The sequence below is a fragment of the Natator depressus genome, chromosome 5 (genome assembly GCF_965152275.1).
Source record: "Natator depressus isolate rNatDep1 chromosome 5, rNatDep2.hap1, whole genome shotgun sequence".
Lineage (NCBI taxonomy): Eukaryota > Metazoa > Chordata > Testudines > Cheloniidae > Natator > Natator depressus.
This window is the reverse complement of record NC_134238.1, coordinates 2,060,142-2,083,281: the sequence shown is the minus strand read 5'-3', so window position 1 is coordinate 2,083,281 and position 23,140 is coordinate 2,060,142. Positions and strand designations below refer to the sequence as shown.

The 23,140-nt window shown below is 41.8% G+C and overlaps 1 protein-coding gene across 5 annotated transcripts in view; it reads left to right on the top strand.

The window, feature by feature from the left end:
- UNC13B (unc-13 homolog B) overlaps positions 1–23,140 on the top strand; it is a 400,249-nt gene that overhangs the window by 246,887 nt on the left and 130,222 nt on the right. For all 5 annotated transcript variants that reach the window (XM_074952218.1, XM_074952216.1, XM_074952217.1 and 2 more), the window contains 3 exons: positions 5,975–6,053; positions 7,672–7,746; positions 8,341–8,560. In XM_074952218.1, the coding sequence (XP_074808319.1) occupies positions 5,975–6,053; positions 7,672–7,746; positions 8,341–8,560 (374 nt within the window). The remainder of the gene's footprint in view (positions 1–5,974; positions 6,054–7,671; positions 7,747–8,340; positions 8,561–23,140) is intronic.

Sequence of the window (23,140 nt, the reverse complement as noted above, 5' to 3'; positions counted from 1 at the left end):
TCTCATCTGTAGATGTCATACTTGGTCCTTCAGTTTCTAGTTTTCTGCCTAGAGGGCAGTGATCTTCTGCTGCCGATTCACAGGCCCCTGGAGTGACGATGGAGCAGAAGCCCTCGTGGTGTCTGTGCTCCCACTAGGGGTTCAACGATGAGTCCTGGAGGAGACTGAGGTTGATCTGAGCAAGCTGTCATGGCCCATAAGATACATAGTCTGATCCAGTGGTCAGAGCCTTGAGTAGTGTTGGGGTCGTGCTCACACCAAGAATCAAAGCCAGAGTCTGAGTGAGAGGTCATGCCAAGGGTCAAAGCTGGAGTCAGCAGCTGGGATCCGGGCAAAGAAGCAGGAACCAGGAACAAGGTGTGGGCCACTGGAACAGGGACGAGGTGTGATAGCGGGAATAAAGCAAGATAGCAGGAGCAGGAGGCAGGGACTTGGTCTCAGAGTCTGGGCAGTAAGTGGCCTAGTGACTGTTTGCTCAAACAAGGGATAGGACTGGAAGAGGAAGCTTTACACCCCGTGATGTCCAGTCACCAATCTGCTGGTAGTCATCTGACCCTGCTGAGTCAGTAAGCATAGCCTCTGGTGACGGGGTATTGTCAGCAGCTCCCTTGTCAGCCCTTGTAGCCTGGTGCAGAGGGTACAGCTCCCATTCACCTGCCCCATGGGCCTGGGATTGAGACGTGGTGCCAGACAGCAAGCACCATAGTTCAACAACCAAACAAGCTGACAAAGTTAAGATTGTGTGAGAGAGGTGAAATTTGGTTAGCTGTAAATCATCAAAACCACTGCTTCTCAACCAGGGTATATGTACCCCTGGGGGTATGCAGAGGTCTTCCAGGGGGTACATCAACTCATCTAGATATTTGTCTAGTTTTAAATTGGCTACATAAAAAGCACTAGCGAAGTCAGGACAAACTAAAATTTCATATGGACAATGACTTGTTTATACTGCTCTATATACTATAAACTGAAATGTAAGTATAATATTTATATTCCTATCAATTTATTTTATAATTATATGGTAAAAATGAGAGAGCGAGCCATTTGTCAGTAATAGTGTGCTGTGTCACTTTTGTATTTTTGTCTGATTTTTATAAGCAAGTAGTTTTTAAGTGAGGTGAAACCTGGGGGTACGCAAGACAAATCAGACTCCTGAAAGGGGTACAGTCGTCTGAAAAGGTTGAGAGCCACTGATCAAAATGACATTACAGCAAACCATATACTCTAAAAGCACAGGAATCTTCAGTAACTATTTCGATTTATATCACTAATTTTGCCCTATTGGTTCATGTAGTTGCCCATTCCTTTCCAGCCTCTGCCAGTCCATCTAGATGATTATATGGCCCCAGTCGCCCTGGTATCTGAGTGCCCCCCCCAAGACATTTGTGGCGGTGTCCCCATTTTCCAGCTGCAGAAAAGGAGGCGCAGCAACTTGCTGAACATATCGGAGTTGTGTGAAAGAGCCAGTCTGATGAGGGTCAAGAAGGACAAGCGCAGAGTCCTGCACTTAGGACGGAAGAATCCCAGGCACTGCTACAGGCTGGGGACCGACTAGCTAAGCAGCAGTTCTGCAGAAAAGGACCTGGGGATTACAGTGGATGAGAATCTGGATATGAGTCAGCAGGGTGCCCTTGTTGCCAAGAAGGCCAATGGCATATTGGGCTGTATTAGTAGGAGCTTTGCCAGCAGATCAAGGGAAGTGATTATTCCCCCTCTATTCGACACTGGTGAGGCCACACCTGGAGTATTGCGTCCAGTTTTGATCCACCCACTACAGAAGGGATGTGGACAAATTGGAGAGAGTCTAGTGGAGGGCAATGAAAATGATTAGGGAGCTGGGACACATGATTTACGAGGAGAGGCTGAGGAAACTGGGCTTATTTAGTCTTCAGAAGAGAGGAGTGAGGGGTGATTTGATAGCAGCCTTCAGTTACCTGAAGGGGGGTTCCAAAGAAGATGGAGCTAGGCTGTTCTCAGTGGTACCAGATGACAGAACAAGGAGTAATGGTCTCAAGTTGCAGTGGGGGAGGTCTAGGTTGGGTATTAGGAAACACTATTTCACTAGGAGGGTGGTGAAGCACTGGAATGGGTTACTGAGGGAGGTGGTGGAATCTCCATCCTTAGAGGTTTTTAAGGCCCGGCTTGACAAAGCCCTGGCTGGGGAGATTTAGTTGGTGTTGGTCCTGCTTTGAGCAAGGGATTGGACTAGATGACCTCCTGAGGTCTCTTCCAGCCCTAATCTTCTATGATTCTACGTGCCTTAACTCTAAGGCTATCCTGTACTTTAGAACTGATTATAGTATACATTCCTAACAGAATTTGTTCAGTTGCATTAATGATTCCAAAGTGGTTTGAAGATGCAAGGTTATATACAAATGTTAACTATTTTTAGATTCAGAGATTATAAAGACAGGAGGGGCCATTGTGAGCATTTAGTCTGATCTCTTGTATAACACAGGCCAGAGAACTTCCCTTTATTCCTGTTTGAACTAGAGCAGATCTTTTTAGAAAAACTTGTAATCTTGATTTCAAGATTTCCAGTGATGGAGAATCCAGCATAACTCTTGGTGAATTGTTCTAATGGTTAATTAACCTCACTTAAGGTTAAATTTTTAATTTCCAGTCTGAATTTGTCTAGCTTCAACTTCGAGTCATTGAATCTTGTTATGCCTTTCTCTGCTAGATCGAAAAGCCCTCTGTTATCAAATTTCTATTCCCCAAGCAGTTAGTTACTGGTAGCGATCGTCACCTCTATCTTCTTTTTGATAAGCTAAATAAGTAGAGCTCCTTCAATCTCTCACTGTAAGGCATTTTCTCCAGCCCTCTAACAATTTTTATGGCTCTTTTCTGCGCTTTCTCCAACTTTTCAACATCCTTTTCAAAGTGTGGACACTGGAAATGTACACAGTATTCTAGTATTGGTCTCACCATTGCAGTACACAGAGGTAAGATAACCTCCCTCCTACTCAGTATTCCCCTGGTTATACATTCAAGGATCACGTTAGCTCTTATTGCATTGCCCTGGGAGCTCATGTTTAGTGGTTTGTTCACTACGACCCCTAGATCCTTTCAATGTCGCTGGTTTCCAGGATACAGTACTCCATTCTGTAAGTGTGGCCTACATTTCTCGTTGTATAACTTTTTGCATTTGGCTGTGTTAAGACACCTTCTGTTTGAATGGGCCCAGTTTATCAAGCAATTCCAATCACTCTGTATGACTGTCCTCAGTATAATCAGTTCTAACTACTCCACCACTCGTTGTCATTCAGAAATGTTACCAGTAGTGATTTCTGTATTTATTTCCAGATCATTGATGAAAATGTTTAATAGCATTTGGTCCAGTACAGTGGTTCCCAACCTTTAACAGCCTGTGAACCCCTTTCAATAAAATGTCAAGTCTCGCAAACCCCCTCCTAAAAACGAATATTTCCAGGTAGTTTCTCCTTTACCTGAGTATAAATTATAAAAGCAGTGATCTTGGAAATATAAAATTTGTTTTAATGACATGCTTATTACACACTATTATTATTTATCATTACAGTATTTTTATTACATTATGAAAATGGCAACACTCTTCCAAGATCTCACTTTCTTAGCTTGTATCACTTTGAATAAGTCTGTTATAAGACAAGTCTCTTATGTTTCATCAAGGAGTATCAAATGTGAAACAGCATGAAGATATTAAGAAGCCAACTCAGAGTTCCTCCTACACAAGCATTCAGGTCTTGAGCAGTCCAGGCAAACAACGTATATTACAACAAAGCTTAAACTTGTTCTTCATAATAATTTTAAAAACAATACTAGCCGCCTATTTAATTTTAAAAACAGCAAAAAAATGTCCACCCCCCTTTCCATTTCTTATAAGGAGTCTTGAAGTTTAAATCTCCTCATTGTGACAGATATGCTTGCTTTGATCTGCTTAGCTCTTGGAAGTCCAGGGGCTCTGGGCTGCTGCCCCCATGCTGCCCGGGGTCCCTAGGGACAGCTCTGTCCGCCATTAGGGAATTCCCCCCCAAGAACCCCCTGTAACATTTTGCAAACCCCAGTTTGGGAACCACTGGTCTAGTACCATACCCTGTGGGACTCCCCTAGAAACATCCCCATTTGATGATCATTCTCCATTGACAACCACTTTTTGAGATCTGTCAGGTAGCCAGTTTTTAATCCACGTAAGGTGTGCTGTATTGATGCTGCATAATGCGCATTTTAAAATAAGAATGCTGTGCAGTACTCCGTGAAATGCCTTACAAAAATCTAAGCCTGTTACATCTACAGAGTTACTCCTATCTGCCAAACTTGTAACCTCCGAATGGTGGTTGTGCAGTGGCGGGAAGTTTTAAAGAAAAAGGCTCCTGTGTAGCGTGGCTGTGGAGTTTTCAGCTCATTCCCAAGAGGGACTTAGAAGCACACATCCTTTAAAGGGCCCTTTAAAGGAGGCTCTGTCATGGCGGTCCATCCCTCTTTTATGGAGGAAATCAGGATGTTTGCTTTAAAAGTTCCGGTTTTAGTTTAACCACAGTGATCTTAAAGGAAAGCACATTTGTTCACAGCTAGTGCTCTGCGCTTTTGTAGTTAGCATACTGCCTTCTACTTGGTGTTGTGTAAATGCATGCAATGGATTTAGTGAGGCGCTTAACTCTCAGTGACAAGCCACTTTGAGCTCAAACTTACATTTGCCTAATATTATCACTTAATAGGATTATTGTAATTGTTTTCTGCACCAAGGAAAACGAACGGTACCATTTAATATTACACGCTATAAGCGTTGCCAAGGAAATGACTCTGGTTTTCATGGAAAGAACGCAGCCATTCACTCCACTGCCGACTTTACTAATGAATGGCTGGCACTTCAGTGTGGGAATCTATAATGTTTTAAAATCCCCCTCTCTTTATATGGAAAATGTTTGAAATTTAAAGGCGATGATTGTTTCTGTTACAAGAATCCTGCATTGGTCAGGTAACTTGCATGGAAAAGAAAGTATACTAAAAACTATTTATTTTTGGAGAGGAGAATCTTTTAAGTTTTGATTTAAAAAAAAATCATTGCATCTCTTCTGGATGCTGTAAAATAAATATAATTTTACCATATTGTAGCACTTGTATTCCTGTTGTCTATGAATCTTCATGCCTCTACCTGTCAGCTTAGTGATAGTCCTTGGTGATGAAATCCATCCTTGTCCCGAGGTTTGGAATATTAGAAATAGCCTTGGCATCATAAAAATAAAAAAACTAGAGAAATGTTTTCTCCTTTTCCCCAAAATACGGAATTTCCCCCCAAAATCCTAAAGGCCTGAGTCCCAGGACTTGTGTTCTGCACTGATGTGAATGACAGTTGGCTATGACCTTTAGGCTGGTCATTCTCCCTTTGGCACTTTCCCACCTTATCTACCTCTCTCTCACACTGTAGCAGTGTTCTGAATACTGGTAGATACACAAAAAATGACAGGAGGCTGGAGTTACAGTAAATGGAGTGTGTCTGTCTAGAGTTTGAAGTGTTGCTGCCACAATTGTGTATGATTACTTCTGGCATTAACTCTGTCAAAACTTGTGATTTTTTTCTGAAGAAGAGATCAAAACTGATTTCATTGGGAGGGGCAGCGAAGAGAGGGGATAAGAAGGAGGCCAACATGGTTTCCAAACCTCGAAGGACTTTTATGACATGAAGCTCAAAACAGCAGCAGTAAATTGTGGATGCAGCTATACCAAAAGAAAGCAGAGTGCTTCTCAGCATTTAAACTTGACACGGTTATTCATTGTAGGGTTTAGCATTTTCTATTTGTTACTGAGTCACATTTCAATGTATTAATCCTTCAAGTGTCAAGATTGATTCCTTCTATTTACATTGATTACTTTATTAGCAGAGTGATCAATATTTGCAGGAGGCCATGTTTGGTTTCTACAGGATGTTTTGTGACAGTATCCTACTGTGCCATTTCTGTGACCTTATTAACACATTTCCCCCGTGTACTTCCAGGCCTGCAGGTGGTCTCTATGGCATTGACAGCATGCCTGACCTACGTAAAAAGAAACCAATTCCACTTGTCAGTGATTTGGTAAGATTTTTCTTTCTATGAATATAATAATTGCTGTAGTCACTTTGTGCCTTGGGGCGCAATACTGTTTATTACTCCAGTTAATTTATCTCCAACCTATGGGTAGAATATGAAAACGTCTAGACTGGTGTTTCGGAAAAATACTAGGTGCTAAGAACGTTAGAGAGAAATAAATCTGCCGACTGTTTCTTCGTGTCTGTACACGGGACTTGTTGTGCTCCTTGAAGGTTAAAAATTCCTCCCATCACTGAAACCTGTTCGCCCACTGTTACATGTTCCAGTAGAAACCGTACAGTGAGGTCAGCTTGCTTTCGCACGCTGATGGCATGTCCGTGAGTGTAACTTTCATGGACGGTGTTTGAATATTGTATCAGGTACAGCTAATACGTTAACACTTGGGAGAAGTTGTGAAATCTCTAAGCTCCATACACTGATATCGAATGTATTCTGTGTAAAGATAGAGAGTTTGGTTTGTTCATCTGGCACGTGCAGAGGCTAGGAGGGTATGTTTTACTAACTGCTTGTATCTCTGGGAACTTTGTAATAATGGAATTAACCTATTATACTTCTTTTGTATGCTTTCACACTCTCTCTACAGGTTATGGTAAGTGGAGCTAAAAACTGTCCACCACATCTTTACCCGAAGTAAAGATTTTTTTTACTTTACTTCCCCTCCAATGTTTCTGCTTTTTTATTTTGAATGCTGCCATACCACAATGCATGCATATGCCTCACTCTGGCCCACCACATCACTGACTGAATGAACCTTTTCAGTCTTTTCTCTCAAGCATCATAAATCAGAGTAAAAGATGGCTTCTGAGAGGGTTAGCTGGCTTTATTAGAACCAGCAACATCATCTCTTATTTCCTTGTCTGCCTTCCTATAGCTAGAGTAGTTTGCTGGAGGACCTAATCTGCTTATCTAGCCTTTTAGATATTGGTTAGATGGCAGTGGCAGGTGCTGAAAAAACAATAACCTAAGAAATGTAAGATTGCAGTCCCTCCATCAGATGTAATGTGAAGGTAGATACTCTAAGAAGCAGTGATGATCATTATATTCGGTGATTGCCACTGCATGTGACACACAGACACATTCGAACACACTGCCCTTCCAATCCCATAAAGTCCTTCAAGATTTTAGTTTATCCTCCTCATTCTGACCCAATCCAGCCATCCCTGTTTGGAGCTCTTTCTAGGTGACAAGGCTGATAATTTGATGTCCTTTGTCTGAGAGAACTTGAATGTAGAAGCTGGAGCATGAGTTTAGAACACTGTGTATAAACCTTGTCTGTTTCAAGGATGCAGGAGAGAATCCAGTTTTCATCTACACTTCATACAGGGGAAAATAATAAAATTCACTCCAGAGCTAAGTGGATTGGGGCAGAAGGAAACATAAATGGTTAACAAGTTTTATGTATTTAAAGTACACACCCTGACTCGTTCTGGGGTATGGAAATTACGTTTGGAATATGTAGCAGAGGGCTGTTGACTTGTGTAGACTTTCTGTTCAGTACCATTGCTGGTAGCAGAATCTTCCCTTTTGTGCATGTACAAATATGTGACCTCCAGTGAATTTGTGTACACTTTTGTAATGAATCACAGACGCTTTTCCTTCTCAGTCATTGGCTCAATCCAGGAAGGCTGGAATTACCTCAGCAATGGCCACTAGAACTTCTCTTAAGGATGAAGAGCTGGTAAGTAGAGTTTATTTGTTCCCCGGGGCCTTTCCTAAACAAATTAACTGGGGGGCTGGTTATGTGAATATTCAGATTCTTCTTGGAGTATCAGATGAGCACTGCAGGACGAGGAGTCTAGGTGTAAAGCAACAGGTATTACTTGGTTTTTAAAAAAATGTGTGTCAAATATGATGTCCCAGATAGAACCTTAGAATAGCATGTAAGGGTCTGATTTCTGCACGAAGACATGCCGAGTAGAACTTTATGTAGTCTACTATTACACACAGACCTGACTTCTCTTGCTCTCTGAATCTCATTGGTTATGGTTTATTTAAAGTAACTGCAAAACTGATTTTGAAATGGTGTTTTCTGCACATCATTTCTACAAGGTCCTCTGGTTAGCATGCTTGGCAACCTCAGTCATGGCTCCATCAGGCATAACATGACAGGCGTTGATGATTTAATCTTAGCCTTTTCTCTTTTTCATTCAAGAAAAATGATACATTCCCTAAAGAAAACAGTCCCATCATCCCAGGATAAGACTCTCTTGCTTAAACAAAGCATGTTAACAGCATCCTAATCCCAGACATTGCTTGTGTTCTTGTATTGCAGAAATCTCATGTATATAAGAAGACCCTGCAAGCCTTAATTTACCCTATCTCCTGCACAACCCCTCACAATTTTGAGGTGTGGACAGCTACGACCCCTACATATTGCTATGAGTGTGAAGGGCTCCTATGGGGCATTGCACGGCAGGGTATGCGCTGCACTGAATGTGGGGTCAAATGTCACGAGAAGTGCCAAGACCTGCTCAATGCTGATTGCTTACAGAGTGAGTGGCTTTTCCTTGTAACATTTTGACAGTGGGGTGGGTGGGAACGGGGAGAGGAGGGGACTGGAGAAGAGCCATTTGCAAACAAGTTGTCCATAGTCTTTTCCAAACTGTGCACAATATACAGAATCTCGTAATTGACGGTTTGTTTAGATTCGTGTTAGTCTAACGACTGGTGAAGTCTCTCAGCTTCTATTAAAATGACTACACATTTTCTGAAATAAATGAGATCTCGAAATTGTGCTCTACGCTGCTGCTGTACTGCACAGCCACCACCCTCTTGCAGACACATGCTCTTTCCAAGGAGAGGGAGAGATGGACTTGTGTTTTAAGGCACTGGTCTGAAATACTATAAAGGAAGGTACAATTCCTGGTTGTGCCACAGACTTCTTGATTGACCTTGAGCAAGTCCTTTAATCTCTCTGCCTCAGTTCCCCATCTGCAAATTTTGAATGGTAATATTCATGTGCCTTACAGGGTTGGAGAGTGTTTGTTATGATGAATCCATTAATGTGGAGAGGCAGCTTGATCTAGTGGGTAGGGCACTGGACTCGATGTTCTGAGCTTGGCCACTCCTGCTGCGTGACTTTGAGCAAGTCACTTCTCCTCTTTGTGCCTGTTTCATTCTCATCCTTAGTTTTAGAGTGCCAGGTGTTCAGGGCAGGCGCTGTCTCTGTGTACACAGCACAATGCGGCACAGATCCTACTTGGAGCCTTTAGTCACTACCTTCATACAAACAATATGTTTGAGATGCTGGTGTCCTAGAGCAAATGAGGGCCATGTAAGAATCTACATAGACATATCACTAGCGAGATGGAATATTCCTTATGAGTCAGTTAATTTTATTATTTCTGCAGCACCTCACAACTGCATGAGGCTTTTCAGAACTGTTAAAAGGGCCCTGCTACAAGGAGCTTACATTATAAATTAGATATAATACACGCAAAGGACAGGTTTAAGGGATACAGTAGAGAATGAACCTTAACAGTTATTTGGAGTGCTTGGAACAGATCGTTATTTTTATTACTACATGTAATTAGGTTAGGAAAGATTAGACTTTTATCGATAAATGTTGGTAGATATCAATTTTCTCCATACACACACAAACCAAGGAAAAACTGTTTCTATTAATGATGATCAAAATTTACAGATAATCTAAATAAGAAAAATGCTTCTTGAAAACTTTAATATTAGTTTTACATAAGGGATATTTACTTTGTAAAGTGGACAGTTTGTATTTAAACCTTATAAAGCTTTAACTATTTGAATCTGTCCCCACTGTCGTAAATAATTGTCTAACCCTTCTATTGTCTGATCCCTGCTTACTTTACAACTGTGAAAATTTAAATTAATAAAAATGCTTAAAATAAACATTGATGTTATCTGTCAACATTATACAAAAATAAAAAATGATTTTTGACCAGCCTATATATAATTCTGTTTCTTAATGTGATCTTTAGTTTAGAAGTATTAGATTAGCCACAAAAGCACAATATCTTTAAAAGGACATGGGATGAAAGTTCCTTTCAGACATCTTAACTCCTGAGTTGGAATGTCTGTCCCTGTGGCAGGAGTGTTCATGTTTACTCTGGGTTTTCATGGTCAGGTTTGTTTTGTTCCAGTTTGTTTCTGCAATTTACCAAAAAGCCTTGTTAGTTGTACAGGTGGTCTTCAGTGTTGAGATGAAGAGCCATTGAAATCCTTGCACATTAGCCATTGTTAAAACATTTGCATCTGGAGATAATTAAAATGCATATGCACGGTACTGTGACATTTTTATAGCATGGTGCCAGTATAAAAAGAAGTTTGAACTCTAAGGAGAGCCAAGGAAAAATTGGTTGGTAGTAACCCGAAAAGATGAAATAAGACATTGAAAGGTTGAGATAATGCGATTAAAATCAGCATTTAAGAAAGGGCTAAGTACTTAGAGAATGCAGCGAAAATTTCATACAGAGGATAATTCTTGTATGGAATAGAAGCAGCAATTGGGAATGTATTTTAATAAATTGCTATCCATAGACTTGAATGTAAAAAATGGAGAACAAATGGAAGAGACACACACCTGTGTGAAGCTAAAGTTGTGGCCACCTCCTGTCAAAATCTAAGGCTATGTCTACCCTGCCCTGCAGTTTGGACTTCGGAGGAGTGAATGGCAGTGTACATCTAAGGGCTGCGCTGCTCCTGCCCCATGCAGATGCTACAGGCGCAAACTAAAATGTTCCTAGTTTGCATTAATAAAGTCGTCTTTGAAGAGGACTATGTTAACATGAACTAGGAACTCTAGTTTGCATCCTTGGTATCCATACAGGGTAGTTACAGTATAGCACTTTGGTTTGGAGTAGTAATTCACACCCCTTTAGTCTGAACTGTGGGGCGGTGTAGACACACCCTAAGCGTGTGATACTTCAGTGAATAGGGTTGTGTGGAGAGTGGTGACCAAGTACAGCGAGCTGGAGATCAGGAAACATTTAGGGTGGGGGTAAAGTTACCTTGTTTAGGAAGGAGAACTTTGGAGAGTTCATGTGGTCTCTGTGGATTTAGTTCAAAGGCGCTCAGTAGCCCAGTAGTGGAGGGAAACTGATGAAACAGGGTAGACATAATTGATGGGCTAGTGTAACCGTGCGCAGACTCACCGGCGGTGCCTCCTGCTGGTCATCTCAGGGAATTAGCGTTCCAGCCTCCGGAGCACCCTCTTCAGGCCGGTGTCTCGCCTTGCTGCTGGCTCCTGTGTCCCTCCCAGGGGAACCTGCCGCTTTCACTGGGTGCTGCCCTCCGGCAGTACCCCACAGTTCTGGGGCTCCCCGTCCCAGGGGAAGCCCCCATCCACTATCCCTATCTCGCCTCAGTCGTAGGCTCCTGCCAGTCACCAGCTAGTCCCCGCGCCCTGGGGCAGACTGCAGTATGAGCCGCTCATCACTGGCAAGGTTGGGTTTGGACCTGCTGCCTCTGCCTACCCGTGGCTGCCCCTGCAACCCCCGTACCTAATAGGCCTTCCCAGGCCTGCAGCCTGGGGCTTTCCTTGGCCAGAGCTCCCCGGCTCCCTTGACCTTTCCCCAGCCTGCTCCAAACTAGGTCCTTTATTTAGGTCTCTGCAGCCAGGTCCCTCCCTCTCAGAGCTAGAGAGTGTGTCTTTCCTGCTCCTGGCTTCCCTGGCCTTTATAAAGCATGGATTCACCAAGGCAAGTCATGCCTGACTAATCTAATTACCTTCTATGATGAGATAACTGGTTCTGTGGATGAAGGGAAAGTAGTGGACATGTTGTTCCTTGACTTTAGCAAAGCTTTTGACGCTGTCTCCCACAGTATTCTTGCCAGCAAGTTAAAGTAGTATGGGCTGGATGAATGGACTATAAGGTGGATAGAAAGCTGCTAGATTGTCAGGCTCAACGGGTAGTGATCAATGGCTCCATGTCTAGTTGGCAGCCGGTATCAAGTGGAGTGCCCCAAGGGTCGGTCCTGGGGCCGGTTTTGTTCAATATCTTCATAAATGATCTGGAGGATGGTATGGATTGCACCCTCAGCAAGTTTGCAGATGACACTAAACTAGGAGGAGAGGTAGATACGCTGGAGAGTAGGGATAGGATACAGAGGGACCTAGACAAATTGGAGGATTGGGCCAAAAGAAATCTGATGAGGTTCAACAAGGACAAGTGCAGAGTCCTGCACTTAGGACGGAAGAACCCCATGCACCGCTACAGACTAGGGACCAAATGGCTCGCCAGCAGTTCTGCAGAAAAGGACCTAGGGGTTACAGTGGACGAGAAGCTAGATATGAGTCAACAGTGTGTCCTTGTTGCCAAGAAGGCCAATGGCATTTTGGGATGTATAAGTAGGGGCATTGCCAGCAGATCGAGGGACGTGATCGTTCCCCTCTATTTGACACTGGTGAGGCCTCATCTGGAGTACTGTGTCCAGTTTTGGACCCCACACTACAAGAAGGATGTGGAAAAACTGGAAAGAGTCCAGCGGAGGGCAACAAAAATGATTAGGGGACTGGAACACATGACTTATGAGGAGAGGCTGAGGTAACTGGGGATGTTTAGTCTATGGAAGAGAAGAGTGAGGGGGGATTTGATAGCTGCTTTCAACTACCTGAAAGGGGTTTCCAAAGAGGATGGCTCTAGCCTGTTCTCAGTGGTAACTGATGACAGAACAAGGAGGAATGGTCTCAAGTTGCAGTGGGGGAGGTTTAGGTTGGATATTAGGAAAAACTTTTTCACTAGGAGGGTGGTGAAACACTGGAATGCGTTACCTAGGGAGGTGGTGGAATCTCCTTCCTTAGAAGTTTTTAAGGTCAGGCTTAACAAAGCCCTGGCTGGGATGATTTAATTGGGGATCGGTCCTGCTTTGAGCAGGGGGTTGGACTAGATGACCTCCTGAGGTCCCTTCCAACCCTGTTGTTCTATGATTCTATGATAAGGCCTGCTGGGTCTGTTTGGGGCTTGGCCCCCAGCTGTGGCTGCTCTGCCAATCAGCCCAGCTCTTCCCCTGCCCCAGCCCTCTCCCAGGGCTATTTTAAACCCCTCTGGGCCCGAGCGGGTGTCCACCCCGCTACAGCTAGCCAGAGTATGGAAAGATGCTGAAGATAGGAGGGTAGCTGAAGGTGGAGAACATAGTATCAAGAAGAGGAGGGAACAGACACAGAAGGAGCTGCAGAGAAATTGGAGAGGTGGTGATGGATCATAATGTTTAGGTGTACCCTTGGGATAAGCACACAAATATTAGGGCTGAAAAAAGTCTCCCATGAAAAGGCTTTCTCATGAGTTTTCCAGTATTCCTGAAGGTAGAATACACACATTCACTCTCTCACTCTTTAGATAGGGTATAGGTTGAGTTTGAGGAATGAGCAAAGGTCCCAGCTGGCTTACGCATCTCTAATCATAATAGGGATTCCTGCAGGAAAAGCAAGAATTGAGATGAAATAAATCTGAGACTTTGAACTTTCCCAGCTGCGTTAAGATCAGATGTGTGGGGCTTTCTTTTAGCAGGAATCCTTATTCTGACAGTTTGAGAGCATGCTCTCCAAATGTAGTTTCGCTTAATTCCACATAAGTCTACAGGATAAAGTTACACAAGTAAAACGGATTTGCAGTGAGCAGGGTCATGAAACAAATGCCATTTTTTGGATGCTACCTTGAAATTTTGAGTAGTTGCCTGAGGTTTTGTTCTTTTGAGTCAAGAACTCCTGTACTTGCTGAATGAAATAAGACTATTGGACATATTGTACTGATACTCAGAAACCAGAAAGATATTGAGATTCTGTGGCGATCTGGGTTCAGATTTGCTCTGCATAGTTTCCTCCTTTCTAATCTAAACCAAATCTAGTTTTTGTTGGTTATATTATGGTAGTGCTTAGGGGCCCTAGGTTGGATTGGAGCCTCATTGTGCGCACTATACAAACACTGGTAGAAACAGTATCTGAACTGAAGGCCTTATTACCTCAGAGGAGACATAAAAGTGAAGGAGAGGGAAAATATCAAAGTACATAAAGTTTTTATCTACTATTAACCTTTCAACATATATTTTTTGCTGCCTATCCGTAGTAGATTGGCTGATTTCTTGTAGGCCTCATGGAAAGTGAGGGTAGCATTTTTTTATGGATCAGTCCATGGAGGACATTCCAAGCATAGGGGATGTTGTGGAAGAAGGCATGCAGCTGTTTGAGGGATAATCTGTCTGGATTCTTATATGGTAGTTGTCACTGCAGCATCTGGTTTATAGCTGGTATTGACATCAGTCTCTTGTTTCCAAGGAATACAAAGTTCCAAGTTCTGTCTTCTACAGGTATTTATAATAAGCCTATTGCTGTAACATGAACATTAACGTACTTACATACGTATATAATTAATTGGTCAAGAGAAGATATTCTCTCATCCCCTTCTACTGCCATTTTCGGATGGGCTAGAAGTTCTTTTTCCATTAGTACTCCCATTCTTCCTTCCTTTCTTTTTATCCTCGGTTCACATCAAGCTATTGTTGAAATCCCTAAGGGAAAGCTACTGGAAAAAGATGGCTTTTATCCCTTGCACTGAACATGGCATTGGCACTATTAATTGTAGTAGTGCCCAAAGGACTCCCAAACCCCAGATATCTTTGTGGGAGTAGCTGGAAAATGACTGATATGAATGGGGAAGCGAAGGTTGGGGATGAATGGCCATGACGCTAAGAAATGAGGGTGGAGAAGGTGTGGGAGCAGAGTTTTGAAGGGTTTTCAGAGTGAGGATGTTCTGATGGTAAGATCCTCATTGAAGGAAGTTGCACAGCCATGGACCAGCCACTGAGAAGGCCCAGTGTCTTACTCCTGTGTCTGATTTTTCATGCTATTAATTCCATCCTGCCTGAGGATTACAACTAGCTCAGTCATTTGAGGGTCTTAAAATAAAGAATCAAGGTCTTAAACTGAATCTTTTATTGAATAGGAATGTGGCATGCATGATGCTGGGGTCATGTGTTATTGCTGGTCTTTGCTACTCGGAAGACCGGCCACTGAACATTACACCATCTGGAGCTTCCCTTATTGCCATGTACAGCAGTCATCAGCTCGTAGCTAGTGATGCATGGATTGCTGTGGCTATGTTGGCATCTGACAAGAAGGGGTTTAGCTTCCAGGCCAGATGAAAACAGTGTTAATTACTTCTGACTTCTGATGCCATTTGGGCTCCTGGAGCTCAAGTTCACTTTTAACTTCTTCAGACAGTTTTTGATTCAAGATTGGAAGCCAATAACATTTTTTGTGAATAGGAAACTTTTGCTTATTAGACTCTGAACATATTATAACCTCAGAAATTGGCTCTGAAATTGGATAGTCCTGTGTGATGGGTATGTTTGCAGTCGTGATAAAATTTAATTTTCCATGCTGAGCAATGATTAAAGCACCAAGGTGATGAAGCACCTGTTTGCTCCCAATATTCTGTTTTGGGAAATATTTGCACAGAATGAGTAAGAATATCCTTACTTTACATTTTAATGTCTATTTTAAGTTCTAAGAACAAATAATTTCCAAGCATCCTCCTCCTACTGAACAGCTGTCTTTTATACCACCAATGCTGCCGTCTTGATTTTTTTTCCATTAAACTGCCAGTGCTGTTATGTTATGCTTTGCTAATAGTTGTGATCAGTCATGGTATGGGTCAATCTGTGAGTGGATGCAGAGGGAAATCAGACCACTGTGCCTCCACTCCCGGATTGACCCATACCATGACTGGATTCTAGAGAGTGCGTTGGGGACGTCCAAACCCATTTATAGGGCACTGAGCATCTCAAGATCTTGTATGTTCTTCAGGCCTTTGAACTCTGTCACTGCAGTCATTCACTGGAAGAGAGTTTATTCTTATACAGCAAACCTTGCAAGAACAAGCAGGCCTTAAAGTTAGGAAATTGTCTGTCATTTATAACAAATCATTTACATTCACGTCTGGTGTGGTCAGTGATTGCCTCCAAAAGTAATGCTGAAAAACAGAACATTTCCACCCATGCCACTGAAGCTCTTAGGGACTGGATTGGATTGCAAGTTGTTTCCCGTAAAGTTGGTAAGTTTTTTAGTTCATTCTAGATTTCAGAATCCCAGATAATGCTGATAAAATTGGACTGTTTGCCTTTTTGGTTTCTCTCAATAAGGTTGTGTGTTCTAGGCCAGTTACCCAAGGATTTTATTGTGTGTGTGTGTGTGTGTGTATATATATGTAGGGGATACTGTATGCCCTGTGACTGAAAGCCTTAGTCATGTTAGAGTTGCTTTGTACTTTGTATTTGAAGTTGAGTATTGCCCTTTGGATCATTTCAGCTCCATATATCTTTACTGAATGTTCAGTCTATAACTGGATCGTTGGCTGATACAAGATATCACTGTGGGAGGAGGTGAGAGGTGCTTGCACATCAGACTGTGGGGATTACTGAGACACTTAGGGGGTTATGCAAGGGGTACGGGGGAATTGCTACAGCCTGCTTGCAGCACAAGGGAGCCTTGTCTGCCCGCTGGAGGAAACTCGCACAAAACTACTGGCTGTTGACAACCCAGGTGCCCTGCTCCGGACTCCACAAGCCCCTCTTTCCATCTGCAGGCTAGCAATTTGCACAACCCAGCCCCCAGGCTCCTTGTGTGAGTCCTTGGGACAAAGCAGAGAACCTGTGGCTAAATCTATAGAGATAAATTAACCCCAGAGTTCTACTGTGGTCCCAGGGCAGAAGTCCCTCCCACCTGTCTCTATACTCAGTCAATAGCCTCTGAAAATTTATCCATATCATCAATGCTTTGTGTGAATCACTTCCCAATATCACCTGTTAGCTTCATGAAGGAGTTGACCACATTCTCAAATCTTTAGTATTCCTATGACCCAAAGGCTTTTGTCTACACATAAACCTTCATTGGTTTAATTAAATGTATATTTTTAAAGCAGTTTAGTGTTAGATGCAAGATTGTGTATAGACACCATGATCAGGGTTTAAGTAGTTTATTTCAATTTAACTTTATCCAGTAAAAACAGATTAAGCTAAACCAAAATAAGACACTCTTAAACTGATGTGTCCACACAGAATTTTGCACAGATCTAACTAAATCCAGTTTAAAAACACACCCTTAGTAAACCACTGCAAACTTGTGTGTAGGGTAAAGTCTGATATTGCTGTTTATCTAATAGAATAAAAGAATTGTAAAAATGTATGGCATGAAGGGACCTCGAGAAGTCATCAAGTCCAGCCCCCTGTGCTGTGGCAGGATTAAATAAACCTAGCCTAGATCATCCCTGACAAGTGTTTGTCCACAACCTCCCTTGAAAGCCTATTCCAAAGCTTAGCTATCTTTATAGTTAGAAAGTTTTTCCTAATATCTAACAAAAATCTCCCTGGTTGCAGATTAAGCACATTACTTTGTTGCCCTATCTTCAAGGGATACGGAGAACAATTGAACACCATCCTCTTTATAACAGCCCTTAACGTAGTTGAAGGCTACTATAAGGTCCCCCAAGTCATCTTTTTTCAAGAATAAAAACACCCAGGTTTTTTAAATCCTTTCCTCAGAGATCAGGTTTTCTAAACCCTTTTACCATTTTTATTGCTCTTCTCTGGACTCTCTCTGGTTTGAACTCTCACATCTTTCCTAAAGTGTGTCGCTCGGAATTAGACACAGTACTCCAGCTGAGGCCTCACCAGTGCTGAATACAGTGAGACATTTACTTTGGGTCTTACATACAAAACTCCTCTTAATACAGCCCAGAATGAGATTAGCTTTTTTTGAAATTGCATCACATTGTTGACTCCTATTCAATTTGTGATCCAAATGCTTTTCAGCAGTACTGCCACTTAGCCAGTTATTCCCCAGTTTGTACTTGCACGAATCATTTTTCCTTTCTAAGTGAAATACTTTGCATTTGTCTTTGTTGAATTTCATCTCGTTGATTTGACACCAGTTCTCCAATTTGTCAGTCATTTTGAATTCTAATCCTGTCCTCCAAAGTGCTTGCAACCCCTCCCATCTTGGTGTCCTCTGTAAATTTTATAAACTGTTATTCTCTAGCTTGTCCAGTCTGTTGCTTGTGGTGGTATTTTCCTTAATTCATGGCTCAGATCTAACTGATACTAACTTCTTGTGAGCAGTTAACATAACTATGAAATTTATTGGGGAATGATAAATCTTGGGGCCATCATTACTATCTCACGCTTCTAGGAAGCTTTTGGATTTTGGAGATGTGTAGATGAACAGGATTTACATGTCGGACTTCTTTGGTTCGAATTAGTAGTTGAATGCCCTTGAAAGATTTTATCTCCTGCTAGCTTCTTGTATTTGTGATTGGTGTGTAATAGCTACTTCACCTCCATCCTCTCTTCTTATGGTCATTCACCTTAATTTTGAATTTGCAGCCTTTCAAACATTTGTAATTTTTATAGCTACAATATTCTAAGTGGGAGTTTTTCAAAGACACGTTGGCCTCTGGTAATGCCAGAGATCAGACTAGGTTATCATAATCCGCTCAAAACACCATGTGGGACCTTCCTGCAAGGACAATCACAAATGCTGTTCCTCCAGAGATAGTCTCCAAGTCATCCATTGTCTGTAAGGTTACATCAGCACTGCAGGTGGGAGTGTGCATCTCAACTCTAGTAGACACACGTGCTAGCTCTGCTCAAACTAGTGTGCTAAAAATAGCAGACTAGCTGGGGTAACAAGGGTGGCAGCTCAGGCTAGTTGCCTAATTACAAACCTGCCTAGGCCCCCTTGCTATGTACTCGAATGGATAGCCCGAGCCAATACCCGTGCTACCTCCAGCTACTCTGATATTTTTAGTGCATTAGCTCAAGCAGAGCTAAAAGTGCTGTCTATCTGAGCTGGGAAGCACACCACTAACTGCGGTGTAGATGTACCCTAAGACTGGAGAAGGACGACCACATACTGACATTGGTACCAGTGGTCAAACTCACCTAGAGCCCAAGATATATCTTAAGGGAGGAATTGGCGTCTCCTTCTGAGACTTTGGGACACCCCAACCAGCACGAGGGCTGCACCGTTCGAAGACAATATACTCAACATCCTCGCAAGCCTATGCAGTTTCACTGTGATGAAGTAGGAACCCCGCTCTCCCACATTCAGAAAGTGTTCCTAAAGAAGGGATACTAGAGGATCCCATTTGGAGCCCTATCTCAAGCAAGACGTCACTGGCTCTGGACCAGCCAATGTCAACCTTGGCCAGAATCCTTACAATGTGCCACTTTGGCCATGTTGGCCTTATTGAGGACTATTTCTGCACAGGTCCCAGATTCCCTCCCAAGCACAAAGGAAGAGAAGGAGTGGTGCCATTAGCAAGGCCCTCCGTGTTAGAGCAGGATATTGGCCTCCACAAGCAACTTGAGGTTACAACTGAGGGACAGGAGCAGAAATGTCTGTTGCCTCCCAAAGCGCCTTCCTTGTCGTCGTCATCAGGTGAGAGAGTAACACCAGTGCCAGCGATTGATTTCAAGTCATCCCAGGACCTCTGGGTTGTGAACTGTCAGGCTCCATTTACAAAATAGAACTTTCTCTCCTGGGAAACAGCCACTTTCTTCTTGAAACTATAGTAAAGAAGAGAATTGTCAGACAGATAGATGAACATAATTTGTAGGGGAAGAGTCAACATGGTTTTTGTAAAGGGAAATCATGCCTCATCAATCTACTAGAATTCTTTAAGGGGGTCAACAAGCATGTGGACAAGGGGGATCCAGTGGATATAGTATACTTAGATTTTCAGAAAGCCTGGAATTCTACCTCAATTAATCCATTAATTTGCCCATTCTACACAAGGAGAGAAGAAGTTACATGCTGTGGATGTTTGAGCCCTACTTTATTACATCAACATAATGAAACCATTCAAATGTGTCTTCCTGTTTATTTCTGCCTATAGCCAGCTGTTCCAAAGGTCTGGCCATCTCATTACAGAGAATATCTAAGTGGATAACACAGTTTACCTTGTCTTGCCAGTTGACTGGTGTACCTCTCCCACTGACGATCAAGGCTCACCACTGCAGATATCAAGTGACATTCTCTGCCTGCTTCAGAAATATGCCAATAGCCAAAATCCACTGAGCGTGCTATGGGGTAACCGCCACCTTTGTCAAATATTACATACTGGATTTAGCCACTAGATCAGCTGCCAAATTCAAGACAGCAGTACTACAATCTCTTTTTGACTGATGCAGCTGAAACTCCTTATTTCCACCCTCCTGGGGGCATACTGATTGCCAGGCACATACAGTGTGATCCATTCTGACACTGACTACAAGATGAAACTATGGTTACTTTTCCTTGTAGCCTGATTCTGGGACAAGAACCTTATCTTCTGATCAGATTAATATTCTTGTTTATATATATGTGTGTATATATATATATGTATGGGTTATAGCCTTGCCAGTTAATCTCCTAAAATCAGGCAACATCCTGTAGTAACTGTAGTTCTTTGAGGTGTCATAGTCAGTGTGGATCCCATTAGGCTCCATCCCTACTTTCAGAATTCTCAAATCTTTGAATTGCACAGAATCTGAGGGAAGGTTGCATTTGCGGTGCCCTTTAATCCATCACACACGAGCACGAGGAGGCACAAGGCTCGTGCATGGCCCTGAGAGACATTGCTATTAAAAAAAAAAAAAAATCTGATCTCGCACGCATGTGCAACTACAGTGGGATCTACACTACCTCCCTCTCGAAGAACCACTATTACTATGGAGCAAGTGACTGTACTGAACTTTGTATAGAAGTCTTCTGTCACCTGCATCTCTTCAGACATTCAAAAATGTGTAGCAAATCATGCAGAAATAAAAATTCAGCTTTATCAGAACCACTCCTGTGCACTCATGCTGACATTTCTAGAAGTATCTCATTCACTTAAGAGCACGAGTCCCGTGGAAAGTCTTGGTTGCTTCAGCACTTCTGAAAATCTCAGCTTAAATCTTCTCAATGTGTATAGATTTCCGGTGCAATTTAATTCAGTTTTGCAATTTCTAGAGGAGGCTGGTTTTGAGATGTTTACAGAAAAACATGTAAAAAGTAGGGCTGTCAAGCGAGTAAAAAAAATTAATCACAATTGTGCTGTTAAACAATAATAGAATACCATTTATTTAAATATTTTGGGATGTTTTCTACATTTTCAAATATATTGATTGCAATTACAACATGGAATAAAGAGTGTACCGTGCTCACTTTATATTTTTATTACAAATATTTGCACTGCAAAAAACAAAAGAACTAGTATTTTTCAATTCATCTAATACAAGTACTGCAGTACAATCTCTTTGTCATGAAAGTTGAACTTACAAATGTAGAATTATGTACAAAAAAACCCTGCATTCAAATATAAAACAAAGTAAAACTTTAGAGCCTACAAGTCTAATTAGTCCTACTTCTTGTTCTGCCAATCACTCAGACAAACAAGTTTGTTTACATTTGCAGAAGATAATTCTGCCTGCTTCTTGTTTACAATGTCACCTGAAAGTGAGAACAGGTATTTGCATGGCACTGTTACAGCTGGCTTCGCAAGATATTTACGTGCCAGATGTGCTAAAGATTCATACGTCCCTTGATTCTTCAACCACCGTTCCAGAAGATATGCGTCCATGCTGATGATGGGTTCTGCTCGATAATGATCCAAAGGAGTGCGGACTGGTGCATGTTCATTTTCATTATCCGAGTCAGATGCCACCAGAAGAAGGTTGATTTTCTTTTTAGGTGGTTTGGGTTCTATAGTTTCTGCATCAGTGTGTTGCTCTTTTACGACTTCTGAAAGCATGCTCCACACCTCATCCCTCTCAGATTTTGGAAGGCACTTCAGATGCTTAAATCTTGGGTCAAGTGCTGTAGCTATCTTTTAGAAATTTCATCTTGGTATCTTCTTTGCATTTTGTCAAATTTGCAGTGAAAGTGTTCTTAAAACAAACCACGTATGCTGGGTAATCATCCAAGACTGCTATAACATGACATATATGGCAGAATGTGGGTAAAACAGAGCAGGAGACATACAATTCTCCCCCAAGGAGTTCAGTCACAAATTTAATTAACACATCTTTTTTAACAAATGTCATCAGCATGGATGCATGTCCCCTGGAATGGTGGCTGAAGCATGAAGGGGCGTACGAATGTTTAGCATATCTGGCATGTAAATACCTTGCAATGCTGGCTACAAAAGTGCCATGTGAACGCCTGTTGTCACTTTCAGGTGACATTGTAATTAAGAAGTGGGCAGAAGTATCTCCTGTAAATGTAAATAAACTTTTTTGTCTTAGCGATTGGCTGAAAAAGAAGTAGGACTGAGTGGACTTGTAGGCTCTAAAGTTTTACATTGTTTAGTTTTTGAGTGCAGTTATGTAACCAGAAAAACCTACATTTGTAAGTTGTACTTTCACGATAAAGAGATTGCATTAAGGTACTTGTATGAGGTGAATTGAAAAATACTATTTCTTTTATCATTTTTTACAGTGCAGATACGTGTAATAAAATATAAAGTGAGCACTGTACACTTGGTATTCTGTGTTATAATTGAAATTGGCATATTTGAAAATGTAGAAACACATCCAAAAATATTTAATAAATTTCAATTGGTATTCTATTGTTTAACAGTGCGATTAATCAAGATTAATTTTTTAAATCATGATTAATTTTTTTGAGTTAATTGCTTTCATCGACAACCCTAGTTAAAAGGTATTTCAAAAAGTGAAACATACCAGTTTTTCAAAGTGCTATCTCTCAAGAACACATTTAACTCAAATTTCGTGATAAGTGTCTTCTGACTATATATTTCAAATGAAGAGAAGCTTTTGAAGATAGATGAGGATGCAAATTGGGCTTACAATAGAAAGGATTCCTCTACTGTGGAAGCACATCTAATGTTTCTTTTATGCCTTCTTTGGCCAATTAAAGCACAGTATTTAAAATGGTTCCTGAAATCCACATCTACAGTATTTATTTCTTAAATGTAGTATCTGATACAATAGTGGGACAAAAATTAGCTGCTGCCTCTTTAGTTGAAATTTGTCCACCACTTTTCAATCCCAACTTCAGTCTGGTCAGTGGCAAGAGGCATTGAATTGAGGGTCTCTTATATTAATTTTGGTGAAATAAATGG